Source organism: Thermomyces lanuginosus, assembly GCF_041956635.1.
Source record: "Thermomyces lanuginosus strain ATCC 200065 unplaced genomic scaffold VTN49scaffold_27, whole genome shotgun sequence".
Classification (NCBI taxonomy): domain Eukaryota; kingdom Fungi; phylum Ascomycota; class Eurotiomycetes; order Eurotiales; family Trichocomaceae; genus Thermomyces; species Thermomyces lanuginosus.
Window position 1 is genome coordinate 1,360,240 of NW_027192361.1, and position 25,600 is coordinate 1,385,839.

Below are 25,600 nucleotides of genomic sequence, written 5' to 3' on the forward strand. Positions count from 1 at the left end.
AGTTTGTCGGACGAACTACGTTGAAGCAAAAAAAAAAAAAAAAAATTTAAAAATAAGCATGCCGATGACAGGAGCCAGGGTTGGACGAGTCAAAACGCCGAACAGGAAAGTTAATTCCGGATTTTGACCCTTTCGGTATGCTTCTAGAAGCCGAAAATTTTTCTAGTGCCGATCTTCCGTGTCCCCGTTACGGGCTTTCGGCGCGGCTCCATGCATCGCTTTCGGTTAGCCTATCAGTCTGTAACGTTACCAAACGATACGATCGCGGTAATTTGTTTTTCGTATGGGATGGGTGAAAAAAAAAAGTTTGCACGCTAAGCCCAAACCCCGGTCAAGGAAGGGTCAAGAATAGAAAACTTTAAACCTGCATGATACTTGCATGATACTTGCATAAGCTCTCCCCAAGCCCTATGGTTAGTTAAATGGCAGAGAAAAATTTTCATTCTCGGCCGTTTCAGCATTTCGCTTGCATTTGATTTGTTCCGGTCGTAGGGCTAGTGAATCTGTGGCTGTGCTTGCATTTTTGCTTGGGGTTGCCCAATGCGTCCCCCCCGTATGGTGAGTGCTGTCTCTCGTTTTCTTCTGGGGTATACCCGACAACCTGGCTCCGTGGCACATGCCTGATGCAGCGTGCCGAGAGCGGTTGTCGCAGCTACCCAAGCCTCGGAGACATGATTCCGAAAGCTTTGGGTGTAGGATTTGTTGTCTCCTCGGAGGATTGAAGAGAGCAGCTTAAAGTTCTTTCATGTGGAAGCTTAGCAATGAGCTGATTAATCGGTACCGAGTAGCTACTCCGGATTCTGATAGTGATAACACTGATAGCTGTCGGCCGATAACGGCCGAGTGCTTTGTACGTAGCTTGATTACAATCTCGATCACGATAAGGGCTTTCTACAACACTGTAGCACCCTCACGCTGCCGATTTACCGGAGACATGAGAAATTTATGATCCTCGTTGCTGGGTAATCGGCAACGATCAATATAGAGAGGCGTTCGGTGCTGGGATCCTGAGGCCACACGGCTTCTTGCTCGGGTGTCGACCGAGTCGAACCCGAATAGCTAGGAGGAAATCCAATCCTTTGGTGATCCATCACGCTCGAACTCGTGTTTCAACGCCGCCGAAGAACACCTGCTGTTGGAATTGGCTGCGGCTGGCCCGTTCACGACGATAAGTACCCCGGATTTTCTGAGGCTTACATAAGGGTTCTGGACCCCCATTCGGGGTCTGGTACCTACAGGACAGGGTCTGGGCCAGTTTGGACTCGGGGCCGTGCGCACAGCTCCTCCTCTGCCATGCGGTTGTTCCTCGTCGTGAGCGGATGAGAGGAAAAAATCCCCGCAGTCAAGCTTTTCGGTCGATGAATTTTTCGATACAGAGGAAAATCGCACCGATTCGGTGATTCGTAGACTCTCTGGACAATGTCCCAACTAGCGGTTATTACGTCCATGCTAAAATTGTCAGCATAATTTACTAAGTTAAACCTGCTGAAAATTTTTCCCCAAATTTCCATCATTCCAAATTTCCAGTAAGTTAATAAATCGCCGGCAGGGGTTTTTTGCGCGAGTCAGGAATTGATGGTGTTCATCGCAAATGTCGGCCGAATGTAGCCGAGACATGCTGTCTTGGCCAGCGATGGATTGACTCCTCGTCCTCGGCCCGTCTCGTGCTGGGATGGTGCTCGTGTCCTCGAGAAGATTCGAGAGCACCGGCGAGCAAGGCGGACCCCGAACGGATGGATTCCTCAGAAGCCTGAGTCAGGTGACCACCCAATCTTTCCCTTCCCGGTCAGCTGACCAGCCGGCGACGACGTTCAGATTCCCATGTGCTGCTGAACATCTGCGAAGGTCCTGCTGGATGATGCCAGCACATTCGGCGCCGGCAGGGTGCTTGCTGTGGCTGAGCCGTCCATCTGGCGCCCTAGTCGGGTTCGGGGCCTCGGTATAGGGGCCCTCTTGGCAACACCCGTTCGGACCGGTTGGCCGACCGCCTGGATGGGAACAGGTGGGATGTGGCTAGTGCCGAGCGTAGTGTGGCTAGTGGGCGGTCCATGATCGACGCGATCTGAACCAAGACGGAAAGACGGAGTCGTAAGTTTCGCGGCATGAATTGTGGCTAAGCAGCAACCGAATTTAGTACCAGCCACATCGGATCCCGGAATCCTTCGGGTGAGGCCCGAGCGAGCAGTGGGACTCGGCGGGCGATTGGATATATCCGTGCTTGTAACGCGTCTGTAATCCCTCGTAACGACAGGGATACCCTGTTTTCGCATTACTAACTAGCGCATAATAAAGTTTTACAAAGTGCTTGCGCACGATGACGTTGCGCTTGGCACTAAGAAAGGATGAGAAAGATGGAATGAAGCACATACTCCGTAGAGTTCGATCTTTATAACCGGCGAACCCCAGAAAATAAAACCATGATCTGCTTTGACTCTCCCAGTGTTCCAGTGACAAATCAATCAATCAGCAACCCTCCGTGGCCTTGAGTCATTCCCGCGTGTCTGCCTACGCTCTCGACTGAGGCTCCCAATCACCCCATCTCCCACCCACCCAACAGTCAGCGACCACCGAGCACGCGACTCATTCTGAGTCCCGATCGAGTCACCAACTCTCGTCTCGGATTTCAACTCGCGCTCGTCCGATCGGCTCAACCGTGGATTGTCCATTGCCGGGTGCCGAATCTTCCACCTATTTCGATGGCCAACCAGTAACCGCTGCGGCCTGGGAACAGCACCAACGATTCCGCAACGATCATTGCACGGCCACCGAGCCAGCGGAGATCCGCGGATCCGGCCGTCAGGAAAACCTTCCCGCCAGTGTCTCCAGCGATATATTACCGCGCCCCTCCCCCGGTGGCGAGTCCCGTCGACAATCCTGCGGTCTCCACCCCCATCCACCTCTGACGTTTCCCAACCAAACTATGCTCGTTGATCCTTCTGTACGTAAGGATCTCATCACCCTGTGGCCGTCCGTCTGCCTCGACGACTACGTCTGCATACAAGACGACCCGCTCCCTCCGCCCGATTTCCTTCCCTCCGACCCGCAACAACTGTCGTCTTATTGTCGTCCCGCCGCCGAGCAGCCGGAGGACCACCACCACCACCAGCAGCATCTCTCCCATCCCGCCCTTGATTCTCCCTTTCAGTCGCCGTCGCGCAACCATTTGAGAACGCCCTCGCACGTTTCCTCCGGTGCTGCGTCGCCCGTCTTCTCGTCGCCGTCCTTCTCCGCGGCGCGCACTCCCGTCACGGCCGCCTCAAACGAATACTCGTACACAGCAGGGGACGGCGGCTTGTACGACGCTCCGTTGATGAGCGCCGCCCCGTCCTGCAATTCCGACAACCAGATCCATGATCCCTCCGTGCCGTCGTACCTAAGCGGCCCCAGCCCGTATCCGACCCCGAATTTCCACCACGGCTCGCCCATGTTGGCGCAACAGCAGAGTATCGCCGCCAACGCTCCCTGCTGGGACAGTGACTCCACCCTCCAGCTGTTGAGCCCCGTTCGCGCCCAGAACGGGATTACACGGCTACACGGTGCGACGCGCAAGCGGCCGGATCCTTCTTGGTCCGCGACCAAGCCCCAGGGAAATCCGCCGCAGACGACATCGTTTACGCAACCGTCCGGCACATCATCCTTGTCGCAGCCGGATACCTATCCATCTACGAAAGCGCTGCCGACTCCGGTGCAGACCCCCGTGCACAGTTCTCTCCTCGCGGCTCCGTTTCAGAACTACGACCCTTCTTCGCAGAATGGCGACAATGCTGCCGCGGAGCACGCGATGAGACAGGCTGTCATGGAGCAACAACAGCAACAGCAACAACAGCAGCAACAGCAGCATCATCACCAACAGCAGCAAGCGCACCCGCAAAGTTCGGGGGACAATGGTTCCTCCTTCCACGGCGCGCTGCCGCCTTCCATTTCCGGCATGAACCGCAATTCGCCCGTTACTCCACAAACCACCGCCGCTTACGACGACCCCGATGACGGCTCCAAAGCGGTAGTCCATGGTGAGGATCGAGTTTCTGACCGCTGGATGGATGAGTACTTACAGCTCGATGCGCGACCAGACTTCAACGGCCAGGTCCCAGTTGGCATGCCCAAGCTGAACCGCACCATCAGCGATATCTACCAGGATGAATTGTACAACGCGACCGTGGTGCCGTCGCCACAAGCCCGCAAGCCGAACCCAAACCAGCAATTCGCATCGTCGGCGCCGTATCGGAACCTCATCGCTGACCGTCTGAATGCTGCCAGTCAAGGCCACATGTCCGCCCGATCGGGGTCGCCGAACACCATGAACCGCGAAAGTTCGCCGTTTCGACAGAACTCCCCTCTGGCGGCCGAGTTTGAGAGCACGCGTCTGTCGGGCGCTGGCCTGAGCACCGCCATGCAGGCGATTGCCAGCCAACATAGCGCGCAGGCGGAGCCGAAAACGATTTCTCCCAAAGATGCGCTTTTGGAGTATCACGACGGCCCCAACGACGCCGCCATGCCGCTGTTTCCGCAGAACCAGGGCGCATCGGATTTTGGCGGTTTGGATACGGACAGTCTGTCGCTGCGGCGACAGAGCGCGTCGACGGTTTCGACTACGCAGCCATATTCTCAGGTGAACTCGTTCCCGACCCAGTTCACGACGCAGGCGGGCCTGCAGCAACCACAGTCCAACACCTTTCTGCAGCAGCAACACCACCACCCGCGTCGGACGGAGCAATATCTGCAGTCGATGTCGGGGCTACCGACTGTGCCGTCCTCGGTTGAAGCTACGGTCGCCGATGGGCCGTCTGGTCAGGAGAGTATCCAGCGACCGGCCGACACATCGTCGGATTCGGGCACCTACACTTGCACCTACCACGGCTGTACGCTTCGCTTTGAGACTCCTGCGCAACTACAAAAGCACAAGCGCGAGGCGCATCGATCCACCATGCCTGGTCACCGCGACGGCTCGCTGGGTATGCGCAACTCTCAGGCGGGGCCGCACCGGTGCGAGCGGATTAATCCGTCTACGGGCAAGCCATGCAATTCGGTCTTCTCCAGGCCCTACGATCTTACGCGCCACGAGGACACCATCCACAATTCGCGCAAGCAGAAGGTGCGGTGTCATCTGTGCACGGAGGAAAAGACCTTCTCGCGCAATGACGCGCTCACCCGGCACATGCGCGTTGTCCACCCGGACGTGGATTGGCCGGGAAAGCAACGACGCCGAGGAAGGGACTGAACCACTGCGGCAGCTGTGCTGCTGCTACCAGCTTTTGCAGCTTGGTTTCTGTTTACCCGCAGCGGTGCTGCTGGGGGGCGGGGATTCAAGCCGTCGACGTCATCACCAAACCGAATTAGGCAGTGATCGTCACCCCACAATACGTGATCATGATTGGCTGCCTTATATGGAGCTGGCGCCACACCTTCGTCGACGCCGATGACGTCATGGTGCTTCACCCTTAGATCCCTCCCTCCTAGAAGCATCAAGAAAGGAGGGGAAAAAGAAATCATCCTTACTTCCTGCACTCTGCTTATTGCTATGACCAAGATTTCGGGTTTTTTTTCATTTGCGGGCCTTGATTCTATTCGGCGTTTCGACCATAGACGGGGTTCGTGGTTTGACATTTCATTTTCCGGGTCTCTATCTTCCGTCATAATTCGTTACAGCCTTGTTATTTCGATTACCATGTTTCAGCGTCGTTTTTCTTGAACAGTTGTATGATACGCTTTCATGATTCATCGTGTGATCCTTGCTTTTCGGGATGATGATCATCTTACGAACTTGCTACTACTATATACTACTACTGCATTTGGGAGGGTGTTCTTATGGGTTGCTTTGTCGATTGTGGATTGGACATGTATGACACGACTGTATATGGCTACGATGATAGACTGTACATTATGTGTTGTATGAATAGCATCGGAATAATGTCTTCAATTGCTTTCCAATTTCACTGATTCCAAACAACAAGGAAAAAAAGAAAGAACTAGATCAGGATTAAATCATCGAATGAATTACCTACTACCTACCTAACTTCAAGGTCTTACCTAGTTCCGAGTGCGGTATTGGTCCTATAGAGCTAGTACTGAAAGCGTTGATTGACGAACTAGCGGTTAAACTACGGAAGGGGAATGTGCCGATAGATGCAAGATGTCATATTGTTGATGTAAAGTCTGATGGTAGAGAAATACGAGGACCTTGGACAAGTTAGGAGGGGGTGGTTTCTTGCTATTCGTATCCATAGGTTGAGGAAGGATGTGTGGCTGGTGAGCTTAGATTGAGGTAGGTGCATTATCCGAGTATACTTGGTTTGCTAGAATGATGTGTGGGATTATCTTGGGTTTGTAAGATACCCAATGTATGGGAAGTTGATGATCGGGAGTGAAGTTGGCAGTGCATAAAGAGGGAAGAAGTGAATCAATGGCAATAATCGTCGACGTTCTCGAGGACAGAGGTTGTTCAGAGTATGATAGCGTTGAGCATTATCAGAAATGCTTTTACGTCACGCTCCGATAAGGAGACATTGGCCTCGAGAGGGAGTGCTGTTACCGCTGGCTCGCCATACGGTCCGCCCACGGCGACTTCAAGGCCTACCACGAGCGCTTCCAACACAAGGACGCCCGGCTGACATGCTCTTGCGGCTGCAGCAAAAGCCCGGAGCACCTCGTACTATGTCGTCGCGCGAGGCGCACCTTCAGACAGTGGCCGAAGAGACCGCCTCACCCCCCCCGTCAACAAGGCGGAAGCCGTGGCATACTTGAAAAGTCTACGACCAAAGGATTTTTCAACACTGCTGGAGGTTACGAAGTTTTACGAGAGGATATGCCCCAGGGGAAACCCACAGGAGCGACCAGACAACCAGCTGAACCTGACACTCCAGCGGAACACCACTGCCTGACTACATTACACAAGATACAGGCCTGAAAAACACTCGCCTCCGTTACCCCAGGTAACGTCCGCACACTCTTCGTAAATGACCATACGTAGGGTCAGATGCGATCGAAAGGGCCCATCAAGGCCCGCGCTAGGTTAGAGATGCCTTCTAGAATGGAGGCGATAGACACAGCGCACAAGACGAGCATGTGTACATAATCCCTTCTACTAGCTTGGCACGCCGCCCATACCCCTCGGGAGGTCACGGGTCCGCCCACGGGAGATCCCGGAGCGACCCGTCGCGGCGTTAATTAGTAATAATAATAATAATAAGGGAGTGCTGTTTAAGCGAGTTCCAAGTTGATCCTCGGTAACACGCGACTGACCGCGGGGTTTACGCATTCTGATCACCAGTGGTCCCAAGAATGGTTTAGTGTGCACGCGAATGAGGGCTGGCCCTAGCCTAGCGCGCAAAACCGGATGGGAGATTGACAACTCCCTACCACCGGTTCACTTCTAATCCTGACCACTCACTCTCTGCGCACCTCTACGTAGCGTATCAAGCCTTTAGTTTGGTGAAATGTAATCTACTTGCTTGGGAAATTGGTGCTCTAATGTGTCCCGCATCTTGGGAAGTCGAGACACCAAGCATTCGCTTTCTCTGGTTGTTAATGCCGTGGTTTTCGAGCTTCTGCGCTCGGCTGATCAAGGGACACCTTCGATCAATGCTTGGGTCATACTTACTTGCTCTCCAGTTCGCTCCCCAAATGTATCGAATCTCCAAACTGAGTCGAATCAGGCGACCGGGGTGGGTTTACTCGCTTAAAGGATTTTCGGCTCCCGGAAGATAGCCCACTGACCAAGACTGACAACGTGGAGTTGTCGGGTTTGCAGAACGCGCGGCCAGGCGGCGTGTTCAGAAAGGTGAGATTGCCCACGTTCACTATGGGAGAACGTCGCCCCGTAGCCTCATAAGGCCCATGATGGCTCCTTCGACGAACACGCCGCCGCCTATGCTGGGCAATGGAGTGTTCTTCCATCGTGAATTGCCCGGGAAGGCAGCAATGTAAGTCGTAATCGACAAAAGTCTGGCCGTTTGCCAGCCGATGGTAGACGTGTAGGCGCGCCGTGAAGACGTGGCACTCCTCAGCTTCGAGGGGGAACCGCAATGACCGTCCCTGTGACGGCGACACCGTGGTTTGTCATCCCAATATTGTTGTCAGGATATTCATCCCCCTCGACGTCTCCGGGTCGAGGACGTAGCAGCGTCGCTATGAGCGTCGGTGTCGGATTCCCGACAGCGTCATACTGGACAATGAGTCGCCCATGTGACTCTACAATAGTATTCGGGGCGAATGCAGGATGCATGACCAGACGATATGAAACCCTGAACTCGATTTCGGATTCAGAGTTGCTACATATGGAGAAGCCAAACATTCCGCAAGCACTCTCCATGGAGCCCCAATACCGGCCGTAGAGGTACTCCTTGATTTCGTCTCCTCATTTGTTGAGCACAGGTATCAACTATAAAGAACCACCCATTCGTTCCCGACCTCACGAAAAGAGTCATTGGCAAGGCGGATTTCAACTTTCGCATGCAGCCGAGGCGTCGGGGAGCACCTTTGGGAAGATAAGTCAGCAAGCGGGAAAGACAGAAATAAGTAGATGGCACTCACCTGTCTCTGTTACACCGATGCCATGGCTCTAGTCAGGTAAAAGAGCACATAATGCAGTGGCAGGTATAGAGGGTGCTCAAAGTGGGCGAACGTGTACGGTTCACGGCTATCCTGGGCGGTTGGGAGCAATGATGGTTACTTGATGGACTGACGACAGGGAGGAGAGGAAACTGGTCGCTAAGTTCCTGATAAGTGGAGCTGCAATTTCGCACCATTCAGGACGCAGGAAGTACGGAGTACAGGGGCTTTTGTTGGTCCAGCAATCATTGAACACTACCTGTGAGACTACGGCCGTACTCAATAGGTACAGGTCCTAGCAGTGTTGCTTTTGCGGGAACATTGATGAGTCCATAAAACTACTAGTATAGTCGACCACGTGCCGTAACATCGCAGTTGTGAAGCAGTGCCGGACAGAGGTCAGACTACTGATCAAACTAATCTTTGATACACCGGTTTTCACAAGAACGAAAGACAACAATCTTTTAGGATGTGCTCTAATATGTACATCTATGGCGATAGTGAACCGAGATGTAGGAAAAACAAACTTGGATATAGGATAAAAGTCCCGAACTGCGATGAATCGAGGCAACTTACTCTCCGAGAACAGCGGCCTGATTGCAAGTCGGTTATTAACTATGACATCCCAGATGGCCCAAAGAGGTCTTGGTACTCACCCTAGCATCCTCATACCTGGGCTGCAGCCCAGTCCAGAGTTCAAACTGGCGGATGCCCTGACCGATCAGGACCTCCAAGCCGGGCACAACTACCCACCCAGCGTCGCGTGCCATTTGCATCAAGGGCGTGACGGCGGGCTTGTACGCCATTTCGAGGAGCACGTGCTTGACGTGACTACCGCTCTCCTGGCGGTAATTGAAGATGGCGCTCAGCAACTCGCGCATGGACGGTTCAATGGGTTCGTTTCCGGGAATCGTGCCGATGGCGACACGCACGACGAGAGAAGCAGGGTCGACATCCTTTTTATCGCCCTCACCGAGTACTTCAATCTCATACTCGGCAGGGAACGTCGAGACCATGTCCTTGATCTTGGCCGGCGACCGCCCCAGTACGTATATCGGAGCGTACCCCATGGCGTGGAGAGTGAATATGGCCGCTCGCGCCGTTCCACCGCCGCCGATAACCAGCCCGCTTTGGTTTCGTCGTGCCCCGTAGGCTCCTGCATCGCGCAGGCAGCGGAGCATCCCCGACCAGTCCGTGTTCCGGCCTTCGAGTATCGTCGATTGTCCATCGTCGCTGACCCGGGGTACGATCGTGTTCACCGCGCCGATAACCTGCGCCTCCGGACCAATTTCATCCAGTAGCGGAATGACGTCCAGCTTCAGTGGAATCGTCACCGAAGCGCCACCAAAGTCCGGCGAGTGGATGAACTGTTTCACCACCTCCGTGTCGTTGGTTTCCACCAACTCGTACTTATGTGGGAGGCCGGCCTGCGCGAAGAGCCTGTTGTGCAGTGCCGGCGATCGCGACGAGGCGATCGGCTTGCCGAAGAGGGCGAATCTCTTGGGCTTGATCTCCCCCAGGAGCGACAAGCCTTGGCGGATTTCCGCGGCAGAGAGTTGCCCCGGAGCAGCCTTGAAGGGGAGCGCCGGATGGGACACTGGCGTCATGAAACGATTCAAGATTCGGCTCAGGCCACCCTTCTCACCCATGTTGATAGCGATAACCGGGATGTCGTGGGCTTTCTGGGCCCAGTCCCTGAATGATTGTAATGCCAGGTTGTCGTCCACAGACTTTGCAAGCCCGACCAGCTTGATGACATCGCCGTACTGGAGAGCTTTGTTGTAGTATTGGATCCAAGACCCGTTGCTCCAGTTCAGCTTGCCCTGCGGGTCATGGTGCGACGCAATGATCTTGGAGAATCCCTTCATCTCCGTCACGGCGTGCAGCAAGTGCTCCGGAAACGTAATTTCGAGATCGACAAACTCGCACCCAGTACGGAACGCCAGCCGATACAGACTCAATGCCGCATCGTAGGCATCGTCGGGGAACCGACCGCCTTGGCTCTTCGTGCGGATGGTAAATACAATAGGGAGGTAAGTATGGCGACGGAAGTGGTTGAGCTGTGATTGGACATAATCAACGGATGGGATGTCACTGTTTGATTCCGGATCCTTCAACAGATCAACCCGTAGTTCAACAGCGTCGCACCCATCAGCGACCACGTTGAGCAGGTCGCCACTTTGCTGAAGATCAGGTAGCGTAAGAGATACGAAGAACGACCGATCCTTCTTCCGGATCTCGGCCAACGGATCCCAATTGCCGGTCGCAAGCTTGATGAGATGTTGGAAATCTCCCAACTGAGTTAGAACCTCCGCTACCGGGCAGTATGGGCTGTAGAACTGAATGTTGCTGCACTCTTCGTACCAGGGCTTCCGTCGTTGCCATACGCTAATGATGTCTTCCACGTAGGCCGGTCGAGTCTTGTCAATTTGCAGGTACTCAACGACGTTGTTGATGTTTCGCATCACAAGGAGAACGTTCCCCTTGGTCTTGTGATAGTCGATTAAAAGCTTCCTCGCCTCCGGCGTCTCGACCACGCCGCCACCACAAGCAAAGACATGCCCAGTGGGTAGTTCAGACATGACCGACTTGAGCAGCTTCAGTTCAGCCTCACGGAATCCCTCCCAGCCACTGTCCTTGATCAACTCCGGGATCGTCTTGCCTTCCCTCTTCTCGAGTTCCTCGTCAAGATCAATAAAGGGACGGTTGAGGATGTTGGCGACCCCCTGTCCCATCGTAGTCTTTCCACTGCCGCGCATGCCGATAATGAATATGGACGCAGAGGATCGCTTCGAGTGAGCGGCGTCAACCGACTCGCCCTCATCGATTTCCTTGCCTTGGAGGCTCGCCCCGAAGCTTTGCTTCAGGGTATCCCACCATCCGGGCCATGTCTTGGCAACGCAATCCTTCTCCAGAATCAAGGTAGGCTCTGGAGCCACCAGTGACAGCACACTGAAGCTAAAGGCCACGCGATGGTCATCATAACAGTACACCCCGCCCGCGGGATGCTTCAACGTCGATCGATCCACACCATCGATCTCGAGACCGTCATCATGTTCACGGCAGATTACTCCGAACTTCGCCAGTTCGTCCTTCATGGCCTTAATACGATTGCATTCCTTCACACGCTGATTGGCGATGCCGTATATACGGGTAGTATTCGAACTTCCCTGTCCCTGAGCAACAGCAGCCAGGACCGAGGCTGTTAAGAAAGCATCGGTCATGGGCTCCATGTCGATGTTGGGAAGGGGGCGCAGGACACCGTCGGCAGGGCCAGTCACTGTGGTCGAGGTCTCGGTTTGCTCAACTGTGCAGCCCATTGGTCGAAGGACCTCGACAGCAAACCGAGCGTCACCCTGGAGAGAGCTCGATCCGATGTTTGGAACAGTGCATGTGGTGCCCGTGATGGCTGCAATTGCAAGCGGGTACGTTGCTGAGCTGGCATCGCTTTCGATCACGTACTCGCTTGGGTTGGTGTACGATCCTTGTGGGATGTGATAGGTGTGTTCTTCCGTAGTGGATTTCTCAACATTGATTCCAAACGAGCGCATCATGGCGGTCGTCATGTCGATGTAGGGCTGGGAGATGGGTTTGCCGCCAACCAGCTTCAGAGTAACGGGCTCCTTCGCATACGGAGCGCACATCAGCAGCGACGACACGTACTGTGAAGACACCTTCGCAGCTAGCTTGATTTCGCCGCCCTTAAATCCACCAGCAGCAGTAATCTTCAGCGGCAAACTACCCGTCTTCTCAACGTATTCGATTTCTGCCCCGTTTGCAGTAAGCGCATCGACCAGGTCGCCGATTGGCCGCTGCTTCATGCGGTTATTCCCGGTGAGAATATTGTAGTCGACTGTGCTTTTGGAGGCAAGTGTAGCGACGGACGTCAGGAACCTAGAAGCTGTTCCGGCATTGCCCAGGTACAACTCTGTGGGGGTTGCCTGGAGCTTGCCACCATTGCCATGGACAACGAGTACGTCACCATCCTCCTCCCACGAAAACGTGGCAGCGCCCAGTTTCTCAAGAGCGTTAAGCATCACCTCAGTGTCATCTGAGTGTAGTAGGTTTTTGATGCGGCAAGTTCCAGAGCCAAGCGCGGCGAGTACCAAGGCACGGTTCGAAATGCTCTTCGAGCCCGGAGGCGTACAGACAACGTTCAGGTCCTTGGGGATGCCGGGTTTGACTGTGATGCTGGGGGCCAGAACCGCCTCGATGTCCTCGTTGGCGACAACACTGGCTTTGGGTTCATGAGTCTTCCCGATGGCCGAAAGAAGCACGATCTTCTTCTTTGGCCCGTCGTTCTTTTTATCCAATGCCAGGTTCGCCATCACTTGCTGGAGGGTGCAACGCTTCCCTGCAGAGAGCTTTCTGATGCGCGCATCTTTCAAGGATGTGGGCAGGCCATACTTGGTCAGACATTTGACAATTCGTGCCACGCCTACTCCCTTCAAGATTCCCAAGTATCTAGCCAATTCGGCTTCCTTAACCATGCCAATCGCCACGCACTCTCCATGCAGAATCTGAGGAGTCAGGATCGCCTCGATGGCATGCCCGATGGAGTGACCGAAGTTCAAAAGATTACGCAGTCCACTCTCGCGCTCGTCTTCCGAAACGACGAACGCCTTGTAGCGGGCGGATGCCAAAATACGCTGCTTCAGGATACCCTGAATGCTATCGAAACGACCACTACCCGGCGGGTTCCTGGCAGCGTTCATGATCACTTCGGCACAGTCCTCCAGGGCAGCGAATTCTGTATCATCGGAGATCGCGGCAGTCTGCAATCGTTAGCGCAACGCCTCCTTCATATAAGGTCTGAGCGTTACCTTGATGACTTCGGCCATGCCATTGATGAACTCTCTTTCGGGAAGCGTGTTGAGGAATTCGAGGTCGATATAGATCCGTTGCGGTTGCCAAATGGCACCGATAAGATTCTTTCCCAGAGGAGTGTCGATAGCCGTCTTTCCTCCAATGGACGAATCCACCATCGCCAGCAACGTCGTCGGGACCTGGACGAAGCGCACACCACGCATGTAGGTGGCAGCGACGTAGCCCGTCAGGTCACCAATCACGCCGCCTCCCAGCGCAATTATCACCGTGTCCCGGCCACATGGTGGGTTCTGACTGAGCATCCAGTCTTCGATCTCCGCCTTTGTCTGTCGAGACTTGGAGATTTCGCCCGGCGCAATTTCGTGGATCAGAAGGCGGGGCGCAGGCGATAAGCCGCTCGCGGCTGCATTGAATGACCTTGAGAAAGTCTCATTGTAAATAGGACCCAGATTCGTATCCGTGATCAGCACATAGGTCGTCGATGGGCAGTTTGACAAGAGATCCTGGGCAACATAGTTGCGCCAGAGCCCAAAGTCGGCGATTATACTCTCGCGGCCGAGGACGCTGATTTTAGAGGGCTCGGCCGTCATATTTTTCGTCCAGAAGGTTTTCGGTAGATCAGCGACTGTCAGTATGTATCTGCTGATGAAATCAATTAATTCATTGCGCAGCTTTCTACTGCTCCATATAGCTACTATGTCAGCGTCAAGTTTCGCGAATGTGATGGTCATGCGATCGAACCTACGCAATCGAGAATATCAAAGCCCGCCGTCTCGGCGCAGAACAGTGGAGGGCTCAAGAAGAGAAGACCGAGCAACCACACCAATTCCGTGCCAACCGGCGCAATTGACGACTAAAAGTTACTTTTCGTGAAGCTCTTGGGCCATGACTCAAGACGCGATTTTTTGCTGCTCCGATATCGCCGCAGATTCTGCCGCTACGCACCGCCTTTCAAATGGTCCAATCACATACTGCTGATTCACTCCACAAATCCCCGCTGCAAACAGCTTACACTCTGCAGAACAGGGATCCCAGTGGAGATTTGAGCTTGATCAGACAAAGTGCTGTGTCAATAATGATGCCGTTGATGTTGTAACCTAGACTCCCGAGTACAGTACGTTTTCGGATTTTCCATACCTGGGGTATATTTATAAGTACAATCATTCATAATCCCAAATTATCTCGTCCCTTGAAACGCCAACCCACAAAATGTCGCCAATCTATATGGAGTACTCATACAGAGAACCAAACCTAATAGCGTCCATAACCAGTATTCCGACGGGGAGGATAGCTGTCACGGCCATGGCCGTAGTGACCTCCCCGCTGATTACCACCGCTGTATGAGCTGTACCCGGAGCTACCTGACGGTCTATAGTAGTCGGGCTGAGGTTGATTATATCGCGGCGGCTGGCTGCCTTGCCCATACGAGCCATACGTCGAATGGCCGTATCCACTCCCAGGTGGATGATAGCCCGATGGCTGTGGCGGTGGCGGCGGGCCCTGGTATGGAGGCTGGTAGTAGCTACCGCGGGATGGAGGAGGCGGGGGACCACGGGAGTAACCTGCTCCCGGAGGTGGAGGGCCCCAACCAGGAGGCGGAATAAAGGATGGATCAAGATGAGCAGCAAAAGGATTCGGCCGATCTGCAAAGCTCGGCTTACTACTCGGACCGTAGTGGATTGGACCATTCCCCTTCCCGTTCTGGAGGGGTGCTCCTCCGTAGGACCGGCCATTGTTGCGTGCCTTGGCTTTGACGATATTGATTTCCGTTTGACTCAATGCCGGGGGAGCAAATTTGACGCCACGGAGAATCATGGACTTGTGGACGTGGGGTGACTTCGGAATTTCGTAATTCACCCTATGTTGGTTAGTTTCATCATGCAGGTATTTCGCGATCAGATCAATACTCACATTAGTGACCGATCCTCGTCCAAGGTAGGCATTTTCCCATTATCAAAAGGCGGGGCCAAAAAGCCATGAGGAACGTAGAGCTCGTTTCGCTCGACTCTTCCCGCTAGTCCATTGCTAATCCGCATGTTGAGGTGCAGCTTGGAAACACCTTGCTTCTTGGAGTAAAAAGCCGCAGTGATATGCTCATAGAGGGGATGACGGTCCGAAATGAAAAGAACATCCTTCCCAACTGTATTCCGCGCCTTCTCCTCCTCAGTGAGCAAGGGATATCTCTTTTCCATGGCGGCAAGAAGACGTTTCTCGTCAATAAACGGAAGTAGAACGACTCCCTGCCAGGCAAATTTCTTGCCATTGAGGTCCACTTCAAACTCTTCCGGGTAGAAGTCGATGATTTCACTGTCGGGGCTGACCATGAGATCATGAAAAATTTTTGGAAGCGCATGATTCGACGATGCGGGAAGGACACCCATCAACTGCTCGAATGGGAGGAATGGCTTGCCCTTTTCGAAGTGTACCTCCATATCCGCGATATCGACGAAATCCGCTGCAAAGGGGGCATAGTGATAAGGATAATACCATGTCCATGATGGACAGCCTTGGAAATAGTATAGCAACACCCACTGCAGGCCCTCCGCATAGGATCTCGCCACTTTTCGTCGAAACTCGAGATCCTTTGGATCTACGCGGAACTTTTGCTCGTAATATCTGTCGGCATACCCTTCTTCCCAGAGTCGGACGGTGTCTGGCGGAAGTTCGTCGACATCTTTCGACGCCACTGGTGTGTCTCGCCCTGGTGTTCCAGGTTCAGCGTCATCATCATCAACATCGTCCTCATCTTCATCAAGCGGCCTCTTGCTCAGTGGAGTGGTCGGCTCGGCCGTTTCGTGCGTTGCACTCTCGTCCGGTACGCCGTTCGATGAATTGGAGCCTTGGCCACCTTTCAGAAGCTGGCTCTTGAGAACAGCAGCTGCGCTTTTGTTCGCCATGTTTGCTTTGTAAACATTTCCGCGGTTGACAACGAGGCTGTGCGTCAATTCTCTGGTCTCCCTAGAGAGGTTGCCGCGGCTGGGCGTGATGAGATCCACGGCGGTCGGCGCGGCAAGATCTCCTCCAAGTTTACGCGTTTTGGTTGGCGGCGGGCCAGATTCAAATGGCGCATAGCTCGGAGAGCTCCTCCGCCGCTTTCGGGCTCTTTCCTCGTTGCGCATCTTCTCTTCCTCTTTTCGGCGTTTCTCGTTTGCCAATTTCCTCTCCTCCGCCTGCCGTCGACGACGGAAGATGGCGTCTTCCTGCTTTGCCAGACCCGACAAAATGAGTTGGACATGCTTGAAGTTTACCTTGCCATCCTTTGTGACGTAACTATCCATGTACGGCACACAGTCACGCCATATTGAAATGAGGGTATCGATGCCATTCTCACGAATGTCCAGAGACGGTAGATGCGGGAGAAAGTCGTTACCGACAAAGAAGCACATGAAGATCCAGTCATCTAACGCGCGCTCAAGGTCAAACGGAAAAGGCTGGTTAGGAACTTGCATCTCAGCAGCCAGGTATTCTCGGAGAATCGAGACGTGTAGCCAGATGAATGGCTTCAAGGCGGGGGTCTTCTGCTTCTCATCGAATTGCCCGCTTTTCTCCTTCGCCTGGCCTCTACACTCTTCTGCCTTATGACCGACTTGTCCACATAATTGGCAAGTCCGCGGTTTCGATTCTTGAAAGAACACATCTTCACGGAGGACGCGGAAATGCGGCTCATGCGTCGCAAGCCCCAACATGATCAGGTCGGCATCCTACGCAGGTGTTAGCGTGTTCTGTCTAGAACCGGACAGTGAAGTAACGAACCAATCCATACAGGACATGACGAGTATTCGGGTCATGTTCCGGAGACGCTCTCTGTGATCGGATAAACTCCATGATCTTATGCTCACCCTCGCCGGGAACAGTTGAGTCCGAAATTATGACTTTCAGCTGCGACAAAATTAGCATCAGTAATGACCATAGCCTGACGGACGCACGCACCTTCTCCCAGGCTGGGTCAGTATTGAGTTTGTACGCAACCCAGTATCTCAGGGAGGTTGCCAAGATGTCCATGAAGGGTGTTCCTGGCGTAATCACATTGCTGTCCCAGGTCTTCTTGATAACATTTTCTACACTGGTAGGCGCTGAGCTATCACCATTCTTCTTGGCGAGCATCTTTTGAAACTCCTCTTTCTTCTGGTCTGCTTCTTTGGCTTCCTGCGCTGATCGGAATCGACGAGAGCGTTGCTGGTTCATTTTGGCGCGCGGCGCAACCCCATCTGTGTGAGAAGAACGCGAGTCAGAACAATTATCTTTGAAAAATAGATACCTGGGTTGCGTGACAACATACCCACTGCGATCATTAAGAGCTTTCTTGGGCGCACCATGTTCACCACGCGGTCCGTGTACTTGAAGATTTCCAACATCATTTCCTCCTCATTTTCCGGCGGCGGTCTCCCTTCTGGGTGGGTGCATGGATGAACGATACCATTCATATCCAAATAGAGATTGTCGAACTCTTCTCCATTTGGATTCGGCTTCGTAGTATCAACGGGAATGACTTCTCCATTGATTTCGTACGGCTGCTCCTCGATCACCGGAGAGATGATCTTGGGATACTTGTTTGACAGCCACCGAAACAGCGCCGGAATACCCATGGTGGCTGCGGTGTTTCTGTCGCGTTGCGCTCCAATTCAGAGATAGACACGTATTGGAACTCTCCAACTTGATCACGACATGGGCGGCCGGCTCGAATCCGAACGCGAAACTGATGCAACCGTGTATCCGACTTAATCAAGGACAGTAAATACGGAGATACCGATGTCTCCGCAGAAGTTGAACTGGCGAGAGTCGGTTCATGTCAAAATCGCCTGCTTGACGAGTTCGTGAACGGCTAGGGCTCGGGATAACGTTTTCCCGGATGAGATGAACTAGTCGATCTGGGAATGGTGTATGCAAGTTGTACGACTTTAGGGAGCCAATCAAAAAGACGCACTGCATCTCAGGAACGTGATTAGGTAATCAAAAGCAAATTGACCGCTTGTCCACTTCAGAACCACTTGGCAATTTGGCATGGCCCATGGGAAGACTCGACTGAACTGTGCTTCAGTCTGCGGAGTTACTTGCGTCGGATCTCTTGTCCATGCCGTGCGAGTCGCAGTGGGAGTCCACTGCGACCATGATAGCTGAGCATCATGTTCCGAATATTAGAATCGCAGGCGCCGGCGAAGCAGACGGCCACAGATACCATCAATGTCCTGAGCAATAGGTTACAAAGTGCAACCCTGTTGGAGGACCGTCGAGCAGCAATTCTGGGTCTAAGAAGCTTCGCCAAAACCTATCCAGCGTCCGTGGCGTCTGGGGCGCTTAGAGACCTCATCAGTAGCATCCGCAGAGACGCGGAGGACGTCGATACAATCAAAGTGGTCTTGGAGACACTGTTGACGCTGTTTTCGCCTGATGAGAACAGTGTTAGTATATTGTTCATGACAGTCCGTGGGACCTTGACCGATGACTGACTGAGGCACAGCCGGAGGCATCTGACGAGATTGTTCTCTGGCTAGCGGATGAATTCACGCAGGTGCGCTGCCCCAATTACCTGCAAGTGATCCCCGCTTACAGGTTGAAAGCGTCAAGATAATATCACGGCCCTTTTAGACTTGCTAGACTCGAACGATTTTTATTCTCGACTTTATGCCCTGCAGCTGATGTCCCAGATCTTTGCTGCGCGGCCGGATCGGACACAGGAATGTGTTTTCACTGCGCCATTGGGCATTTCAAGACTCGTGAGTGTTCTGGATGATGCCAGAGAGCCTGTGAGGAACGGTATGGATATGTTCTGGTAGTCCGTCAGCGGGGAAGCTAATGACCTGGTTTGATGCAGAGGCACTCGTCCTATTGATTGCCCTTACCTACTCGTCAGGGGAACTTCAGAAGCTCGTTGCTTTTGAAAATGCGTTCGAGAGGACTTTTTCATTGATCAAGGCAGAGGGCTCTATATCACAGGGCTCCGAGGTAGTTGAAGATTGCCTGTCGCTTCTGGCTAATCTCCTGCGTTTGAATGTCTCCAACCAGTCATACTTCCGGGAAACTGGCTGTGTCAAGAATCTTACAGCGCTACTGCTTGATGCTACAAGAGCACCAGAGGAAGAGGCCGAACTGCCAGTGTGGACCGTCGCCCGAATAGAAAAGAATCTCTGGGGTTTGTTATCGATCATTCAACTGTTCTTGGCCAGGGGAAGCATAAGCACTCCCGTAAATCAGACGACTTTCTGGCAAAATGGCATTATGGAGCAGGTTCTACGAATCGCTTTCAGCAGGAACTTCAGCGCAAAAGTGACATCGAAGGTATGTTATGCTCTGTTACATGAAATGAGCGACTGCTGATCTTCGGGTAGGCTTTAGAAACATGTGCAGACTTGATCAGAGGAAACTCGACTCTCCAAGAAAAGTTTGCTGATGTTGAGGTTACTTGGTACAATGCGCCTAGCCATGACAAGGCCCCTAATGGCCATCCGGAGTATATCAGGATTAATGTCATTGAAGCGCTGTTGAAATTAGCACTCGAGCCGGCGCCTATTTCCGCCTTGGATACCCGTCTCGCTGCTTCCGAATGCTTGAAAGCCTTTTTTGCGAATCATCCCGGAATCCGCCTACACGTTCTGAGAAGGGCAATCGACGGGCATATCAGTGGGAATGATCAGATTCCAAACATACTGTCTGTCGTCCTGGAATCTCCGGAAGGTCGAGGAGTAGTCGACCCCTATCGAAAATGGATAGCGGCTGTCCTCATGTTCCATCTGCTGTTTGAAGACCCAGAGGCAAAAGCATTGGCCATGAAGGTCACCGAAGGGAACGCTGAAGAAGGTGAAGAGGTTATTACTTGCGTCCAGAGTGTAGCCGGGAATCTTGTCACAGGCATGCAACGCGGAGATGACGAGCGAATATCGGTGGCATACATCATGCTACTTTCCGGGTGGTTGTTTGAGGACCCTGATGTGGTAAACGACTTCCTCAGCGAAGGGAGTACCCTACAGACCCTGATTCAGGGCATCAAACATAGCCCTACTGGCAGTGTTCTTCTTCCTGGATTGTGCTCTGCTCTCCTGGGAATCATCTATGAGTTTTCTACCAAGGATTCGCCGATACCCCGTGCGACACTGCATGAAATCTTGATGAGCAAGCTTGGGCGAGAGCAGTATATCGATAAGATTACCAGGCTTCGTGAAGACCCGCTCGTCCGTGATTTTGAGGTCTTGCCACAGATCGCGCGAAGCGACCACGACGGCGGATTGCCAGAGGTGTTCTTCGATCGGACCTTTGTAGATTTTCTGAAAGACAACTTCAGCCGTCTGATTCGCGCCATCGACCGGGATCCCGGCATTGAAGTTCCGGTAATTACGAACGGAATTCAGAAGGGAATTTCTCGCGAGCTGGTCGACTCGCTGCGGGCACAGGTTGACGAACGGAATCAAACCATTCAAAAATTAGAAGCCGATTTGCTAGGCTTCCAGCAAAAGTTGGATCAGGAGCAGCTAGATCATCGGCGGACCAAGGATTCCAGCAACCTTGAGTTAACACGGATCAAGCAGATCAACGAAGCCCTTCAGAAGAATCATGAAACCGAGCTGGCACAAATGGAGGAGAAACTCAGACAACAACGCACCCAACTCTTGAAGCAGCATGATGAGCAACTTCGAGCCATTGATACTCAACTGAAAGATACTATCACCGACTACGAGAGCAAAGGGGCCAAATTACGGGAGCGTTACGAGAGAGAAGTAGCCGACCTCAGAAAAACAGTGGAGGAACTCCGGGCTAGTCTAGATAGGGCCAATAAAGAACACTCCTCGGAGCTCCAAACCGCGCGCGAAGAGGCCTCTGCCAGGTACGCGAATCTGGAGGCGCGAACCAAGAAGATGGAGCAAGACCTTGAGAAAGAAAAGAGCCGGGTTGCGCAGCTGGAACAAGAGCTGAAGGAAACGCGTGATGCTCTGAACCAGGCCAAGGCAGAAGTTGAGTCCAAAGAACGCGCCCGCAAGCAGACGCAAGACGAGCTCGACGATCTTTTGATTGTGTTTAGCGATCTCGAGGCCAAGCGAAAAGAGGACAAGGTAAGTTACTGAAGCGTGACTTGCCCAATATCTGCGTGGTCTTGCTGACTTTCTATAGAAACGATTGAAGGAATTGGGACAAGAAGTGTCAGAACCGGAAGACGAAGAGGACGAGGACGAGGACGAGGAAGAAGCGGAATAGCTTTATTTTCTGGACTGCATCACGATACCCTTGATAGCCTAGCGATCAATTTGATGGGAGACGCCAGATCGCCCGTACATACTCCCATCCATCCCATACTCCGTCTTGGTCTTTTCCCCAGTGCCCGGGACCTTCCGTAGCCAAACCGGTTATTAGGGTTAGGGCTTTGATCAAATCGATCTCCTACAAGGCGGTGAAATGTTCGGCCAATCAAAGACGACTTGATCCAGAAAAACCTGAAGCTTAAGTAAGATTCTGCCACTGCGGGGATGACTCACACTGGCCCCGCGACTCATTTACAGCAAGAAAAAGTGTTCGCCTTTCAAGGAGATCTTCAGTAGCCAATTCGACCTGGAAAACACGCCCACCATGTCGATCGACTTCCCTAAGGAAGAGGAGGTCGTCCTCAAGCGGTGGCGAGAGATTAATGCCTTCCAACGCCAGGTCGAGCTGTCGCTAGGCCGCAAACCGTACACTTTTTACGATGGCCCCCCGTTCGCCACGGGTCTACCGCACTATGGCCATCTGCTGGCCTCGACGATCAAGGACATTATTCCGCGATACTGGTCAATGAAGGGCCACTACGTCGAGCGCCGCTTTGGGTGGGACACTCATGGAGTGCCGATTGAATACGAGATTGACAAGAGGTTGGGGATGTCTGGGTCCGAGGCGGTCGAGAAGTTGGGAATCGCCGGGTACAATGAGGAATGTAGAGCGATTGTCATGCAGTATGCGGCTGAGTGGAGGGAGACTATCGAGCGACTAGGGCGCTGGATCGACTTCGACAATGACTACAAGACCATGAATCCTACGTTCATGGAATCCATCTGGTGGGTTTTCAAGCAGTTGTTCGAGAAGGGTTTGGTGTACCGCGGATACCGGGTGATGCCTTATTCGACGGCATTGAACACCCCGCTGAGCAACTTCGAGGCCCAGCAGAACTACAAAGATGTCCAGGATCCCGCCATTGTGGTAACCTTTCCTTTGCTGGACGATCCCCAGACTTGTCTGCTCGCCTGGACCACGACCCCGTGGACCTTGCCCTCCCATACGGGTCTGTGTGCGCACCCAGACTTCGAGTATATTAAGATCCACGATGAGAACTCAGGCAAGAATTATATTCTTCTCGAGCCATTGCTGCGTACGCTGTACAAGGATCCAAAGAAGGCCAAGTTCAAGATTGTGGATCGATTCAAGGGTTCTGCGATGAAGGGCTGGAGATACGAGCCATTGTTTGATTACTTTTACGAGCAGTTCAAGGACACTGGTTTCCGGGTGCTCAACGACGAATATGTCAGTGCCACCGACGGTGTGGGTATCGTTCATCAGGCCCCGGCTTTTGGTGAGGACGATTACCGCATTGCCATGCGGGAAGGAGTGATCACCGACAGCCGATTGCCGCCCAACCCCGTGGATGAACGGGGTCGTTTCACGGCCGAAGTGCGTGATTTTGCTGGTCAGTACGTCAAAGATGCCGACCGAGCCATCATCAAGCATCTAAAAGGAATCGGCCGCCTGGTTGTCGATGGTCAGATCACCCACAGCTATCCTTTCTGCTGGAGATCGGATACTCCTCTCATCTACAAAGCCGTGCCGGCTTGGTTCGTCAAGGTCGGTCCCATTATCCCGACGCTACTGAAAGGTATCGAGGAGTCGCACTGGGTACCCTCGTTCGTTAGGGATCGACGCTTCGCCAGCTGGATTCAGAATGCCCGAGACTGGAACGTGTCGAGAAACCGCTATTGGGGTACGCCGATTCCGCTGTGGGCGAGCGATGACTATGAGGAGATTGTGGCTGTCGGCAGCATAGAAGAACTCCGACAATTGAGCGGATACACGGGAGAGATTACAGACTTGCACCGGCACAATGTGGATCACATTACCATCCCCAGCAAGAAGGGTAAAGGCCAGCTCCACCGGGTACCTGAGGTCTTTGACTGCTGGTTCGAGTCGGGCAGTATGCCATACGGCTCCCAGCATTATCCGTTTGAGAACAAGGATAAGTTCGAGAACAGTTTCCCGGGAGATTTCATTGCAGAGGGCTTGGATCAGACCCGCGGCTGGTTCTACACCTTGGCCGTGCTAGGGACGCACCTTTTCGGCAAACTGCCGTTCAAGAATTGCGTCGTGAACGGAATCGTATTGGCAGAGGACGGCAAGAAGATGTCCAAGCGGCTGAAGAACTATCCCGATCCTAGTCACATTATTAATACATACGGTTCGGACGCCTTGCGTCTGTATCTGATCAACTCGCCAGTGGTGCGCGCCGAGCCGTTGAGGTTCAAGGAGTCGGGTGTCAAGGACATCGTCAGCCGGGTGCTGCTCCCCCTGTGGAACAGTTTCAAGTTCTTCGAGGGTCAAGTGGCGTTGTTGAAGAAGGTCCAGAACATCGACTTTGTCTTCGATCCCAGAGTGGAAGACACCAACACGAACGTGATGGACCGCTGGATTCTCGCCAACTGCCAGAGCCTCTTGAAATTTGTCAACCAGGAGATGGCTGCTTATCGACTGTACACTGTGGTTCCACGCTTGCTGGGCCTGATTGACGACACTACTAACTGGTACATTCGATTCAACCGAGGACGTCTTAAGGGCGAGAACGGCGTGGATGATACTTTGCACGCACTTAACACGCTGTTTGATGTTCTTTTCACCCTGGTGCGCGGACTGGCTCCGTTCATCCCATTCATCACAGATAACATCTACCAGCGGCTCCTCCCGTTCATTCCGGAGTCTCTGCGCGGGGAGGACAGTCGCAGTGTCCACTTCCTTCCTTTCCCTGAAGTGCGCGAGGAACTGTTCGATGAAGTCGTCGAGCGAAGAGTTTCCCGAATGCAAAAAGTCATCGAACTGGGCCGCGTCTCACGAGAGCGGCGTTCTCTAGGCTTGAGGACACCACTCAAGTCTATGGTTGTCATCCACGCGGACCCGCAGTATCTGGAAGACGTCCGATCGCTGGAGAAATACATCTTGGGTGAGCTGAACATCCGGGACCTGATTCTCTCGTCGGACGAAGAGAGATACAACGTCCAGTATACTGTGACGGCCGACTGGCCAACTCTTGGCAAGAAGCTCAAGAAGGATGCCCAGAAGGTCAAGAAGGCACTGCCATCTCTCAGCAGCGACGCTGTGAAACAATTTGTCGCGGACGGAAAGATTGTTGTCGACGGCATCGAGCTCGTCTCAGAGGATCTGGTCGTCCACCGCGGCCTCAAAGAGGACGATTCGTCCAAGGGTTTGGAGACCAATGCTGAGGATGACGTGCTAACGATCCTGGACGTCAACATCTACCCGGAGCTTGCACACGAAGGGGTCGCGCGCGAAGTCATCAGCCGCATCCAGAAGCTGCGTAAGAAGGCCGGTCTGGTCCCAACGGACGACGTCAAGGTGGAGTACCGAGTACTCTCGGACCCCGACAACATTGGTCTCAGCGACGTGTTCCAGACACAGGCGGCGGCGTTCGAGAAGATGCTCCGCCGGCCCATCGAGAAGCAAGACTCGGTACCCGCCGAGGGTGAGAAGGAAGAGAACCTCATTATAGAAGAGGAGCAGGAGGTTCAAAAGGCTACATTCGCATTGAGGCTGTTGAGATTGTAAAGATTTCGCATTATGAAGCTCAGAGACTTAGAAGCAAAGATACTACTGTGAAGAGATTGATAATACAATGCCATGATTCTTAAAGAGTCTGTTCCTGGCCGTCCCATCTGAGTTTACTTATGTCATGTATCTATTTCTTTTTTGCTGCTGCCTGAATCATCGATTAGTACTAGGAATCTTGAATCTCCGTTGAGAAATGCAGACCAGATAACAATCTTTCAACTTCATAAACTCCTTTGCACACATATCTTTACGAACGGAATTATATTCCGCGACAACACATTTGCCATATGCAGCAGCCTAATTGGAAATCGACATCAGATCTTGTTCAACACATTTAGACAGTTGTTGCTGAGCACACCTCGGCAGAGCACTTGGCGACGGCCTGAGCGAACTTCTCGATGGGCCGGACCCTCCTAGACATGGTCGCAACTCGAAGAGGTGG

The 25,600-nt window shown here is 53.1% G+C and overlaps 8 protein-coding genes across 8 annotated transcripts; 5 read left to right on the top strand and 3 right to left on the bottom strand.

The window, feature by feature from the left end:
* Window positions 1–1,582: 1,582 nt before the first annotated feature.
* On the bottom strand, window positions 1,583–2,666 carry VTN49DRAFT_2744 (uncharacterized protein; the record flags this gene model as incomplete). The annotated part of the gene is made up of 3 exons (XM_069410503.1): window positions 1,583–1,772; window positions 1,828–2,062; window positions 2,510–2,666. The coding sequence occupies 3 exons, from the start codon at window positions 2,664–2,666 to the stop codon at window positions 1,583–1,585; spliced, it is 582 nt and encodes a 193-aa protein (XP_069269302.1).
* A 254-nt stretch (window positions 2,667–2,920) lies between these two features.
* VTN49DRAFT_2745 (uncharacterized protein) lies at window positions 2,921–5,218 on the top strand (the record flags this gene model as incomplete). Its single annotated transcript, XM_069410504.1, has 1 exon — window positions 2,921–5,218. The coding sequence occupies one exon, from the start codon at window positions 2,921–2,923 to the stop codon at window positions 5,216–5,218; it is 2,298 nt and encodes a 765-aa protein (XP_069269303.1).
* A 492-nt stretch (window positions 5,219–5,710) lies between these two features.
* On the top strand, window positions 5,711–6,741 carry VTN49DRAFT_2746 (uncharacterized protein; the record flags this gene model as incomplete). The annotated part of the gene is made up of 2 exons (XM_069410505.1): window positions 5,711–5,873; window positions 6,569–6,741. The coding sequence occupies 2 exons, from the start codon at window positions 5,711–5,713 to the stop codon at window positions 6,739–6,741; spliced, it is 336 nt and encodes a 111-aa protein (XP_069269304.1).
* A 1,092-nt stretch (window positions 6,742–7,833) lies between these two features.
* VTN49DRAFT_2747 (uncharacterized protein) lies at window positions 7,834–8,330 on the top strand (the record flags this gene model as incomplete). Its single annotated transcript, XM_069410506.1, has 2 exons — window positions 7,834–7,919; window positions 7,988–8,330. The coding sequence occupies 2 exons, from the start codon at window positions 7,834–7,836 to the stop codon at window positions 8,328–8,330; spliced, it is 429 nt and encodes a 142-aa protein (XP_069269305.1).
* Window positions 8,331–9,119: 789 nt separating this feature from the next.
* VTN49DRAFT_2748 (uncharacterized protein) lies at window positions 9,120–13,964 on the bottom strand (the record flags this gene model as incomplete). The annotated part of the gene is made up of 3 exons (XM_069410507.1): window positions 9,120–9,140; window positions 9,204–13,322; window positions 13,371–13,964. 3 exons carry the CDS (start codon window positions 13,962–13,964, stop codon window positions 9,120–9,122), a joined length of 4,734 nt encoding a protein of 1,577 aa, XP_069269306.1.
* A 661-nt stretch (window positions 13,965–14,625) lies between these two features.
* Window positions 14,626–17,960, bottom strand: VTN49DRAFT_2749 (uncharacterized protein; the record flags this gene model as incomplete). The annotated part of the gene is made up of 5 exons (XM_069410508.1): window positions 14,626–15,232; window positions 15,286–17,075; window positions 17,128–17,253; window positions 17,305–17,582; window positions 17,654–17,960. The coding sequence occupies 5 exons, from the start codon at window positions 17,958–17,960 to the stop codon at window positions 14,626–14,628; spliced, it is 3,108 nt and encodes a 1,035-aa protein (XP_069269307.1).
* A 537-nt stretch (window positions 17,961–18,497) lies between these two features.
* VTN49DRAFT_2750 (uncharacterized protein) lies at window positions 18,498–21,558 on the top strand (the record flags this gene model as incomplete). The annotated part of the gene is made up of 6 exons (XM_069410510.1): window positions 18,498–18,773; window positions 18,833–18,883; window positions 18,933–19,128; window positions 19,187–19,650; window positions 19,701–21,416; window positions 21,475–21,558. The coding sequence occupies 6 exons, from the start codon at window positions 18,498–18,500 to the stop codon at window positions 21,556–21,558; spliced, it is 2,787 nt and encodes a 928-aa protein (XP_069269308.1).
* Window positions 21,559–21,927: 369 nt separating this feature from the next.
* On the top strand, window positions 21,928–25,155 carry VTN49DRAFT_2751 (uncharacterized protein; the record flags this gene model as incomplete). Its single annotated transcript, XM_069410511.1, has 1 exon — window positions 21,928–25,155. The coding sequence occupies one exon, from the start codon at window positions 21,928–21,930 to the stop codon at window positions 25,153–25,155; it is 3,228 nt and encodes a 1,075-aa protein (XP_069269309.1).
* Between the last annotated feature and the right edge of the window lie 445 nt (window positions 25,156–25,600).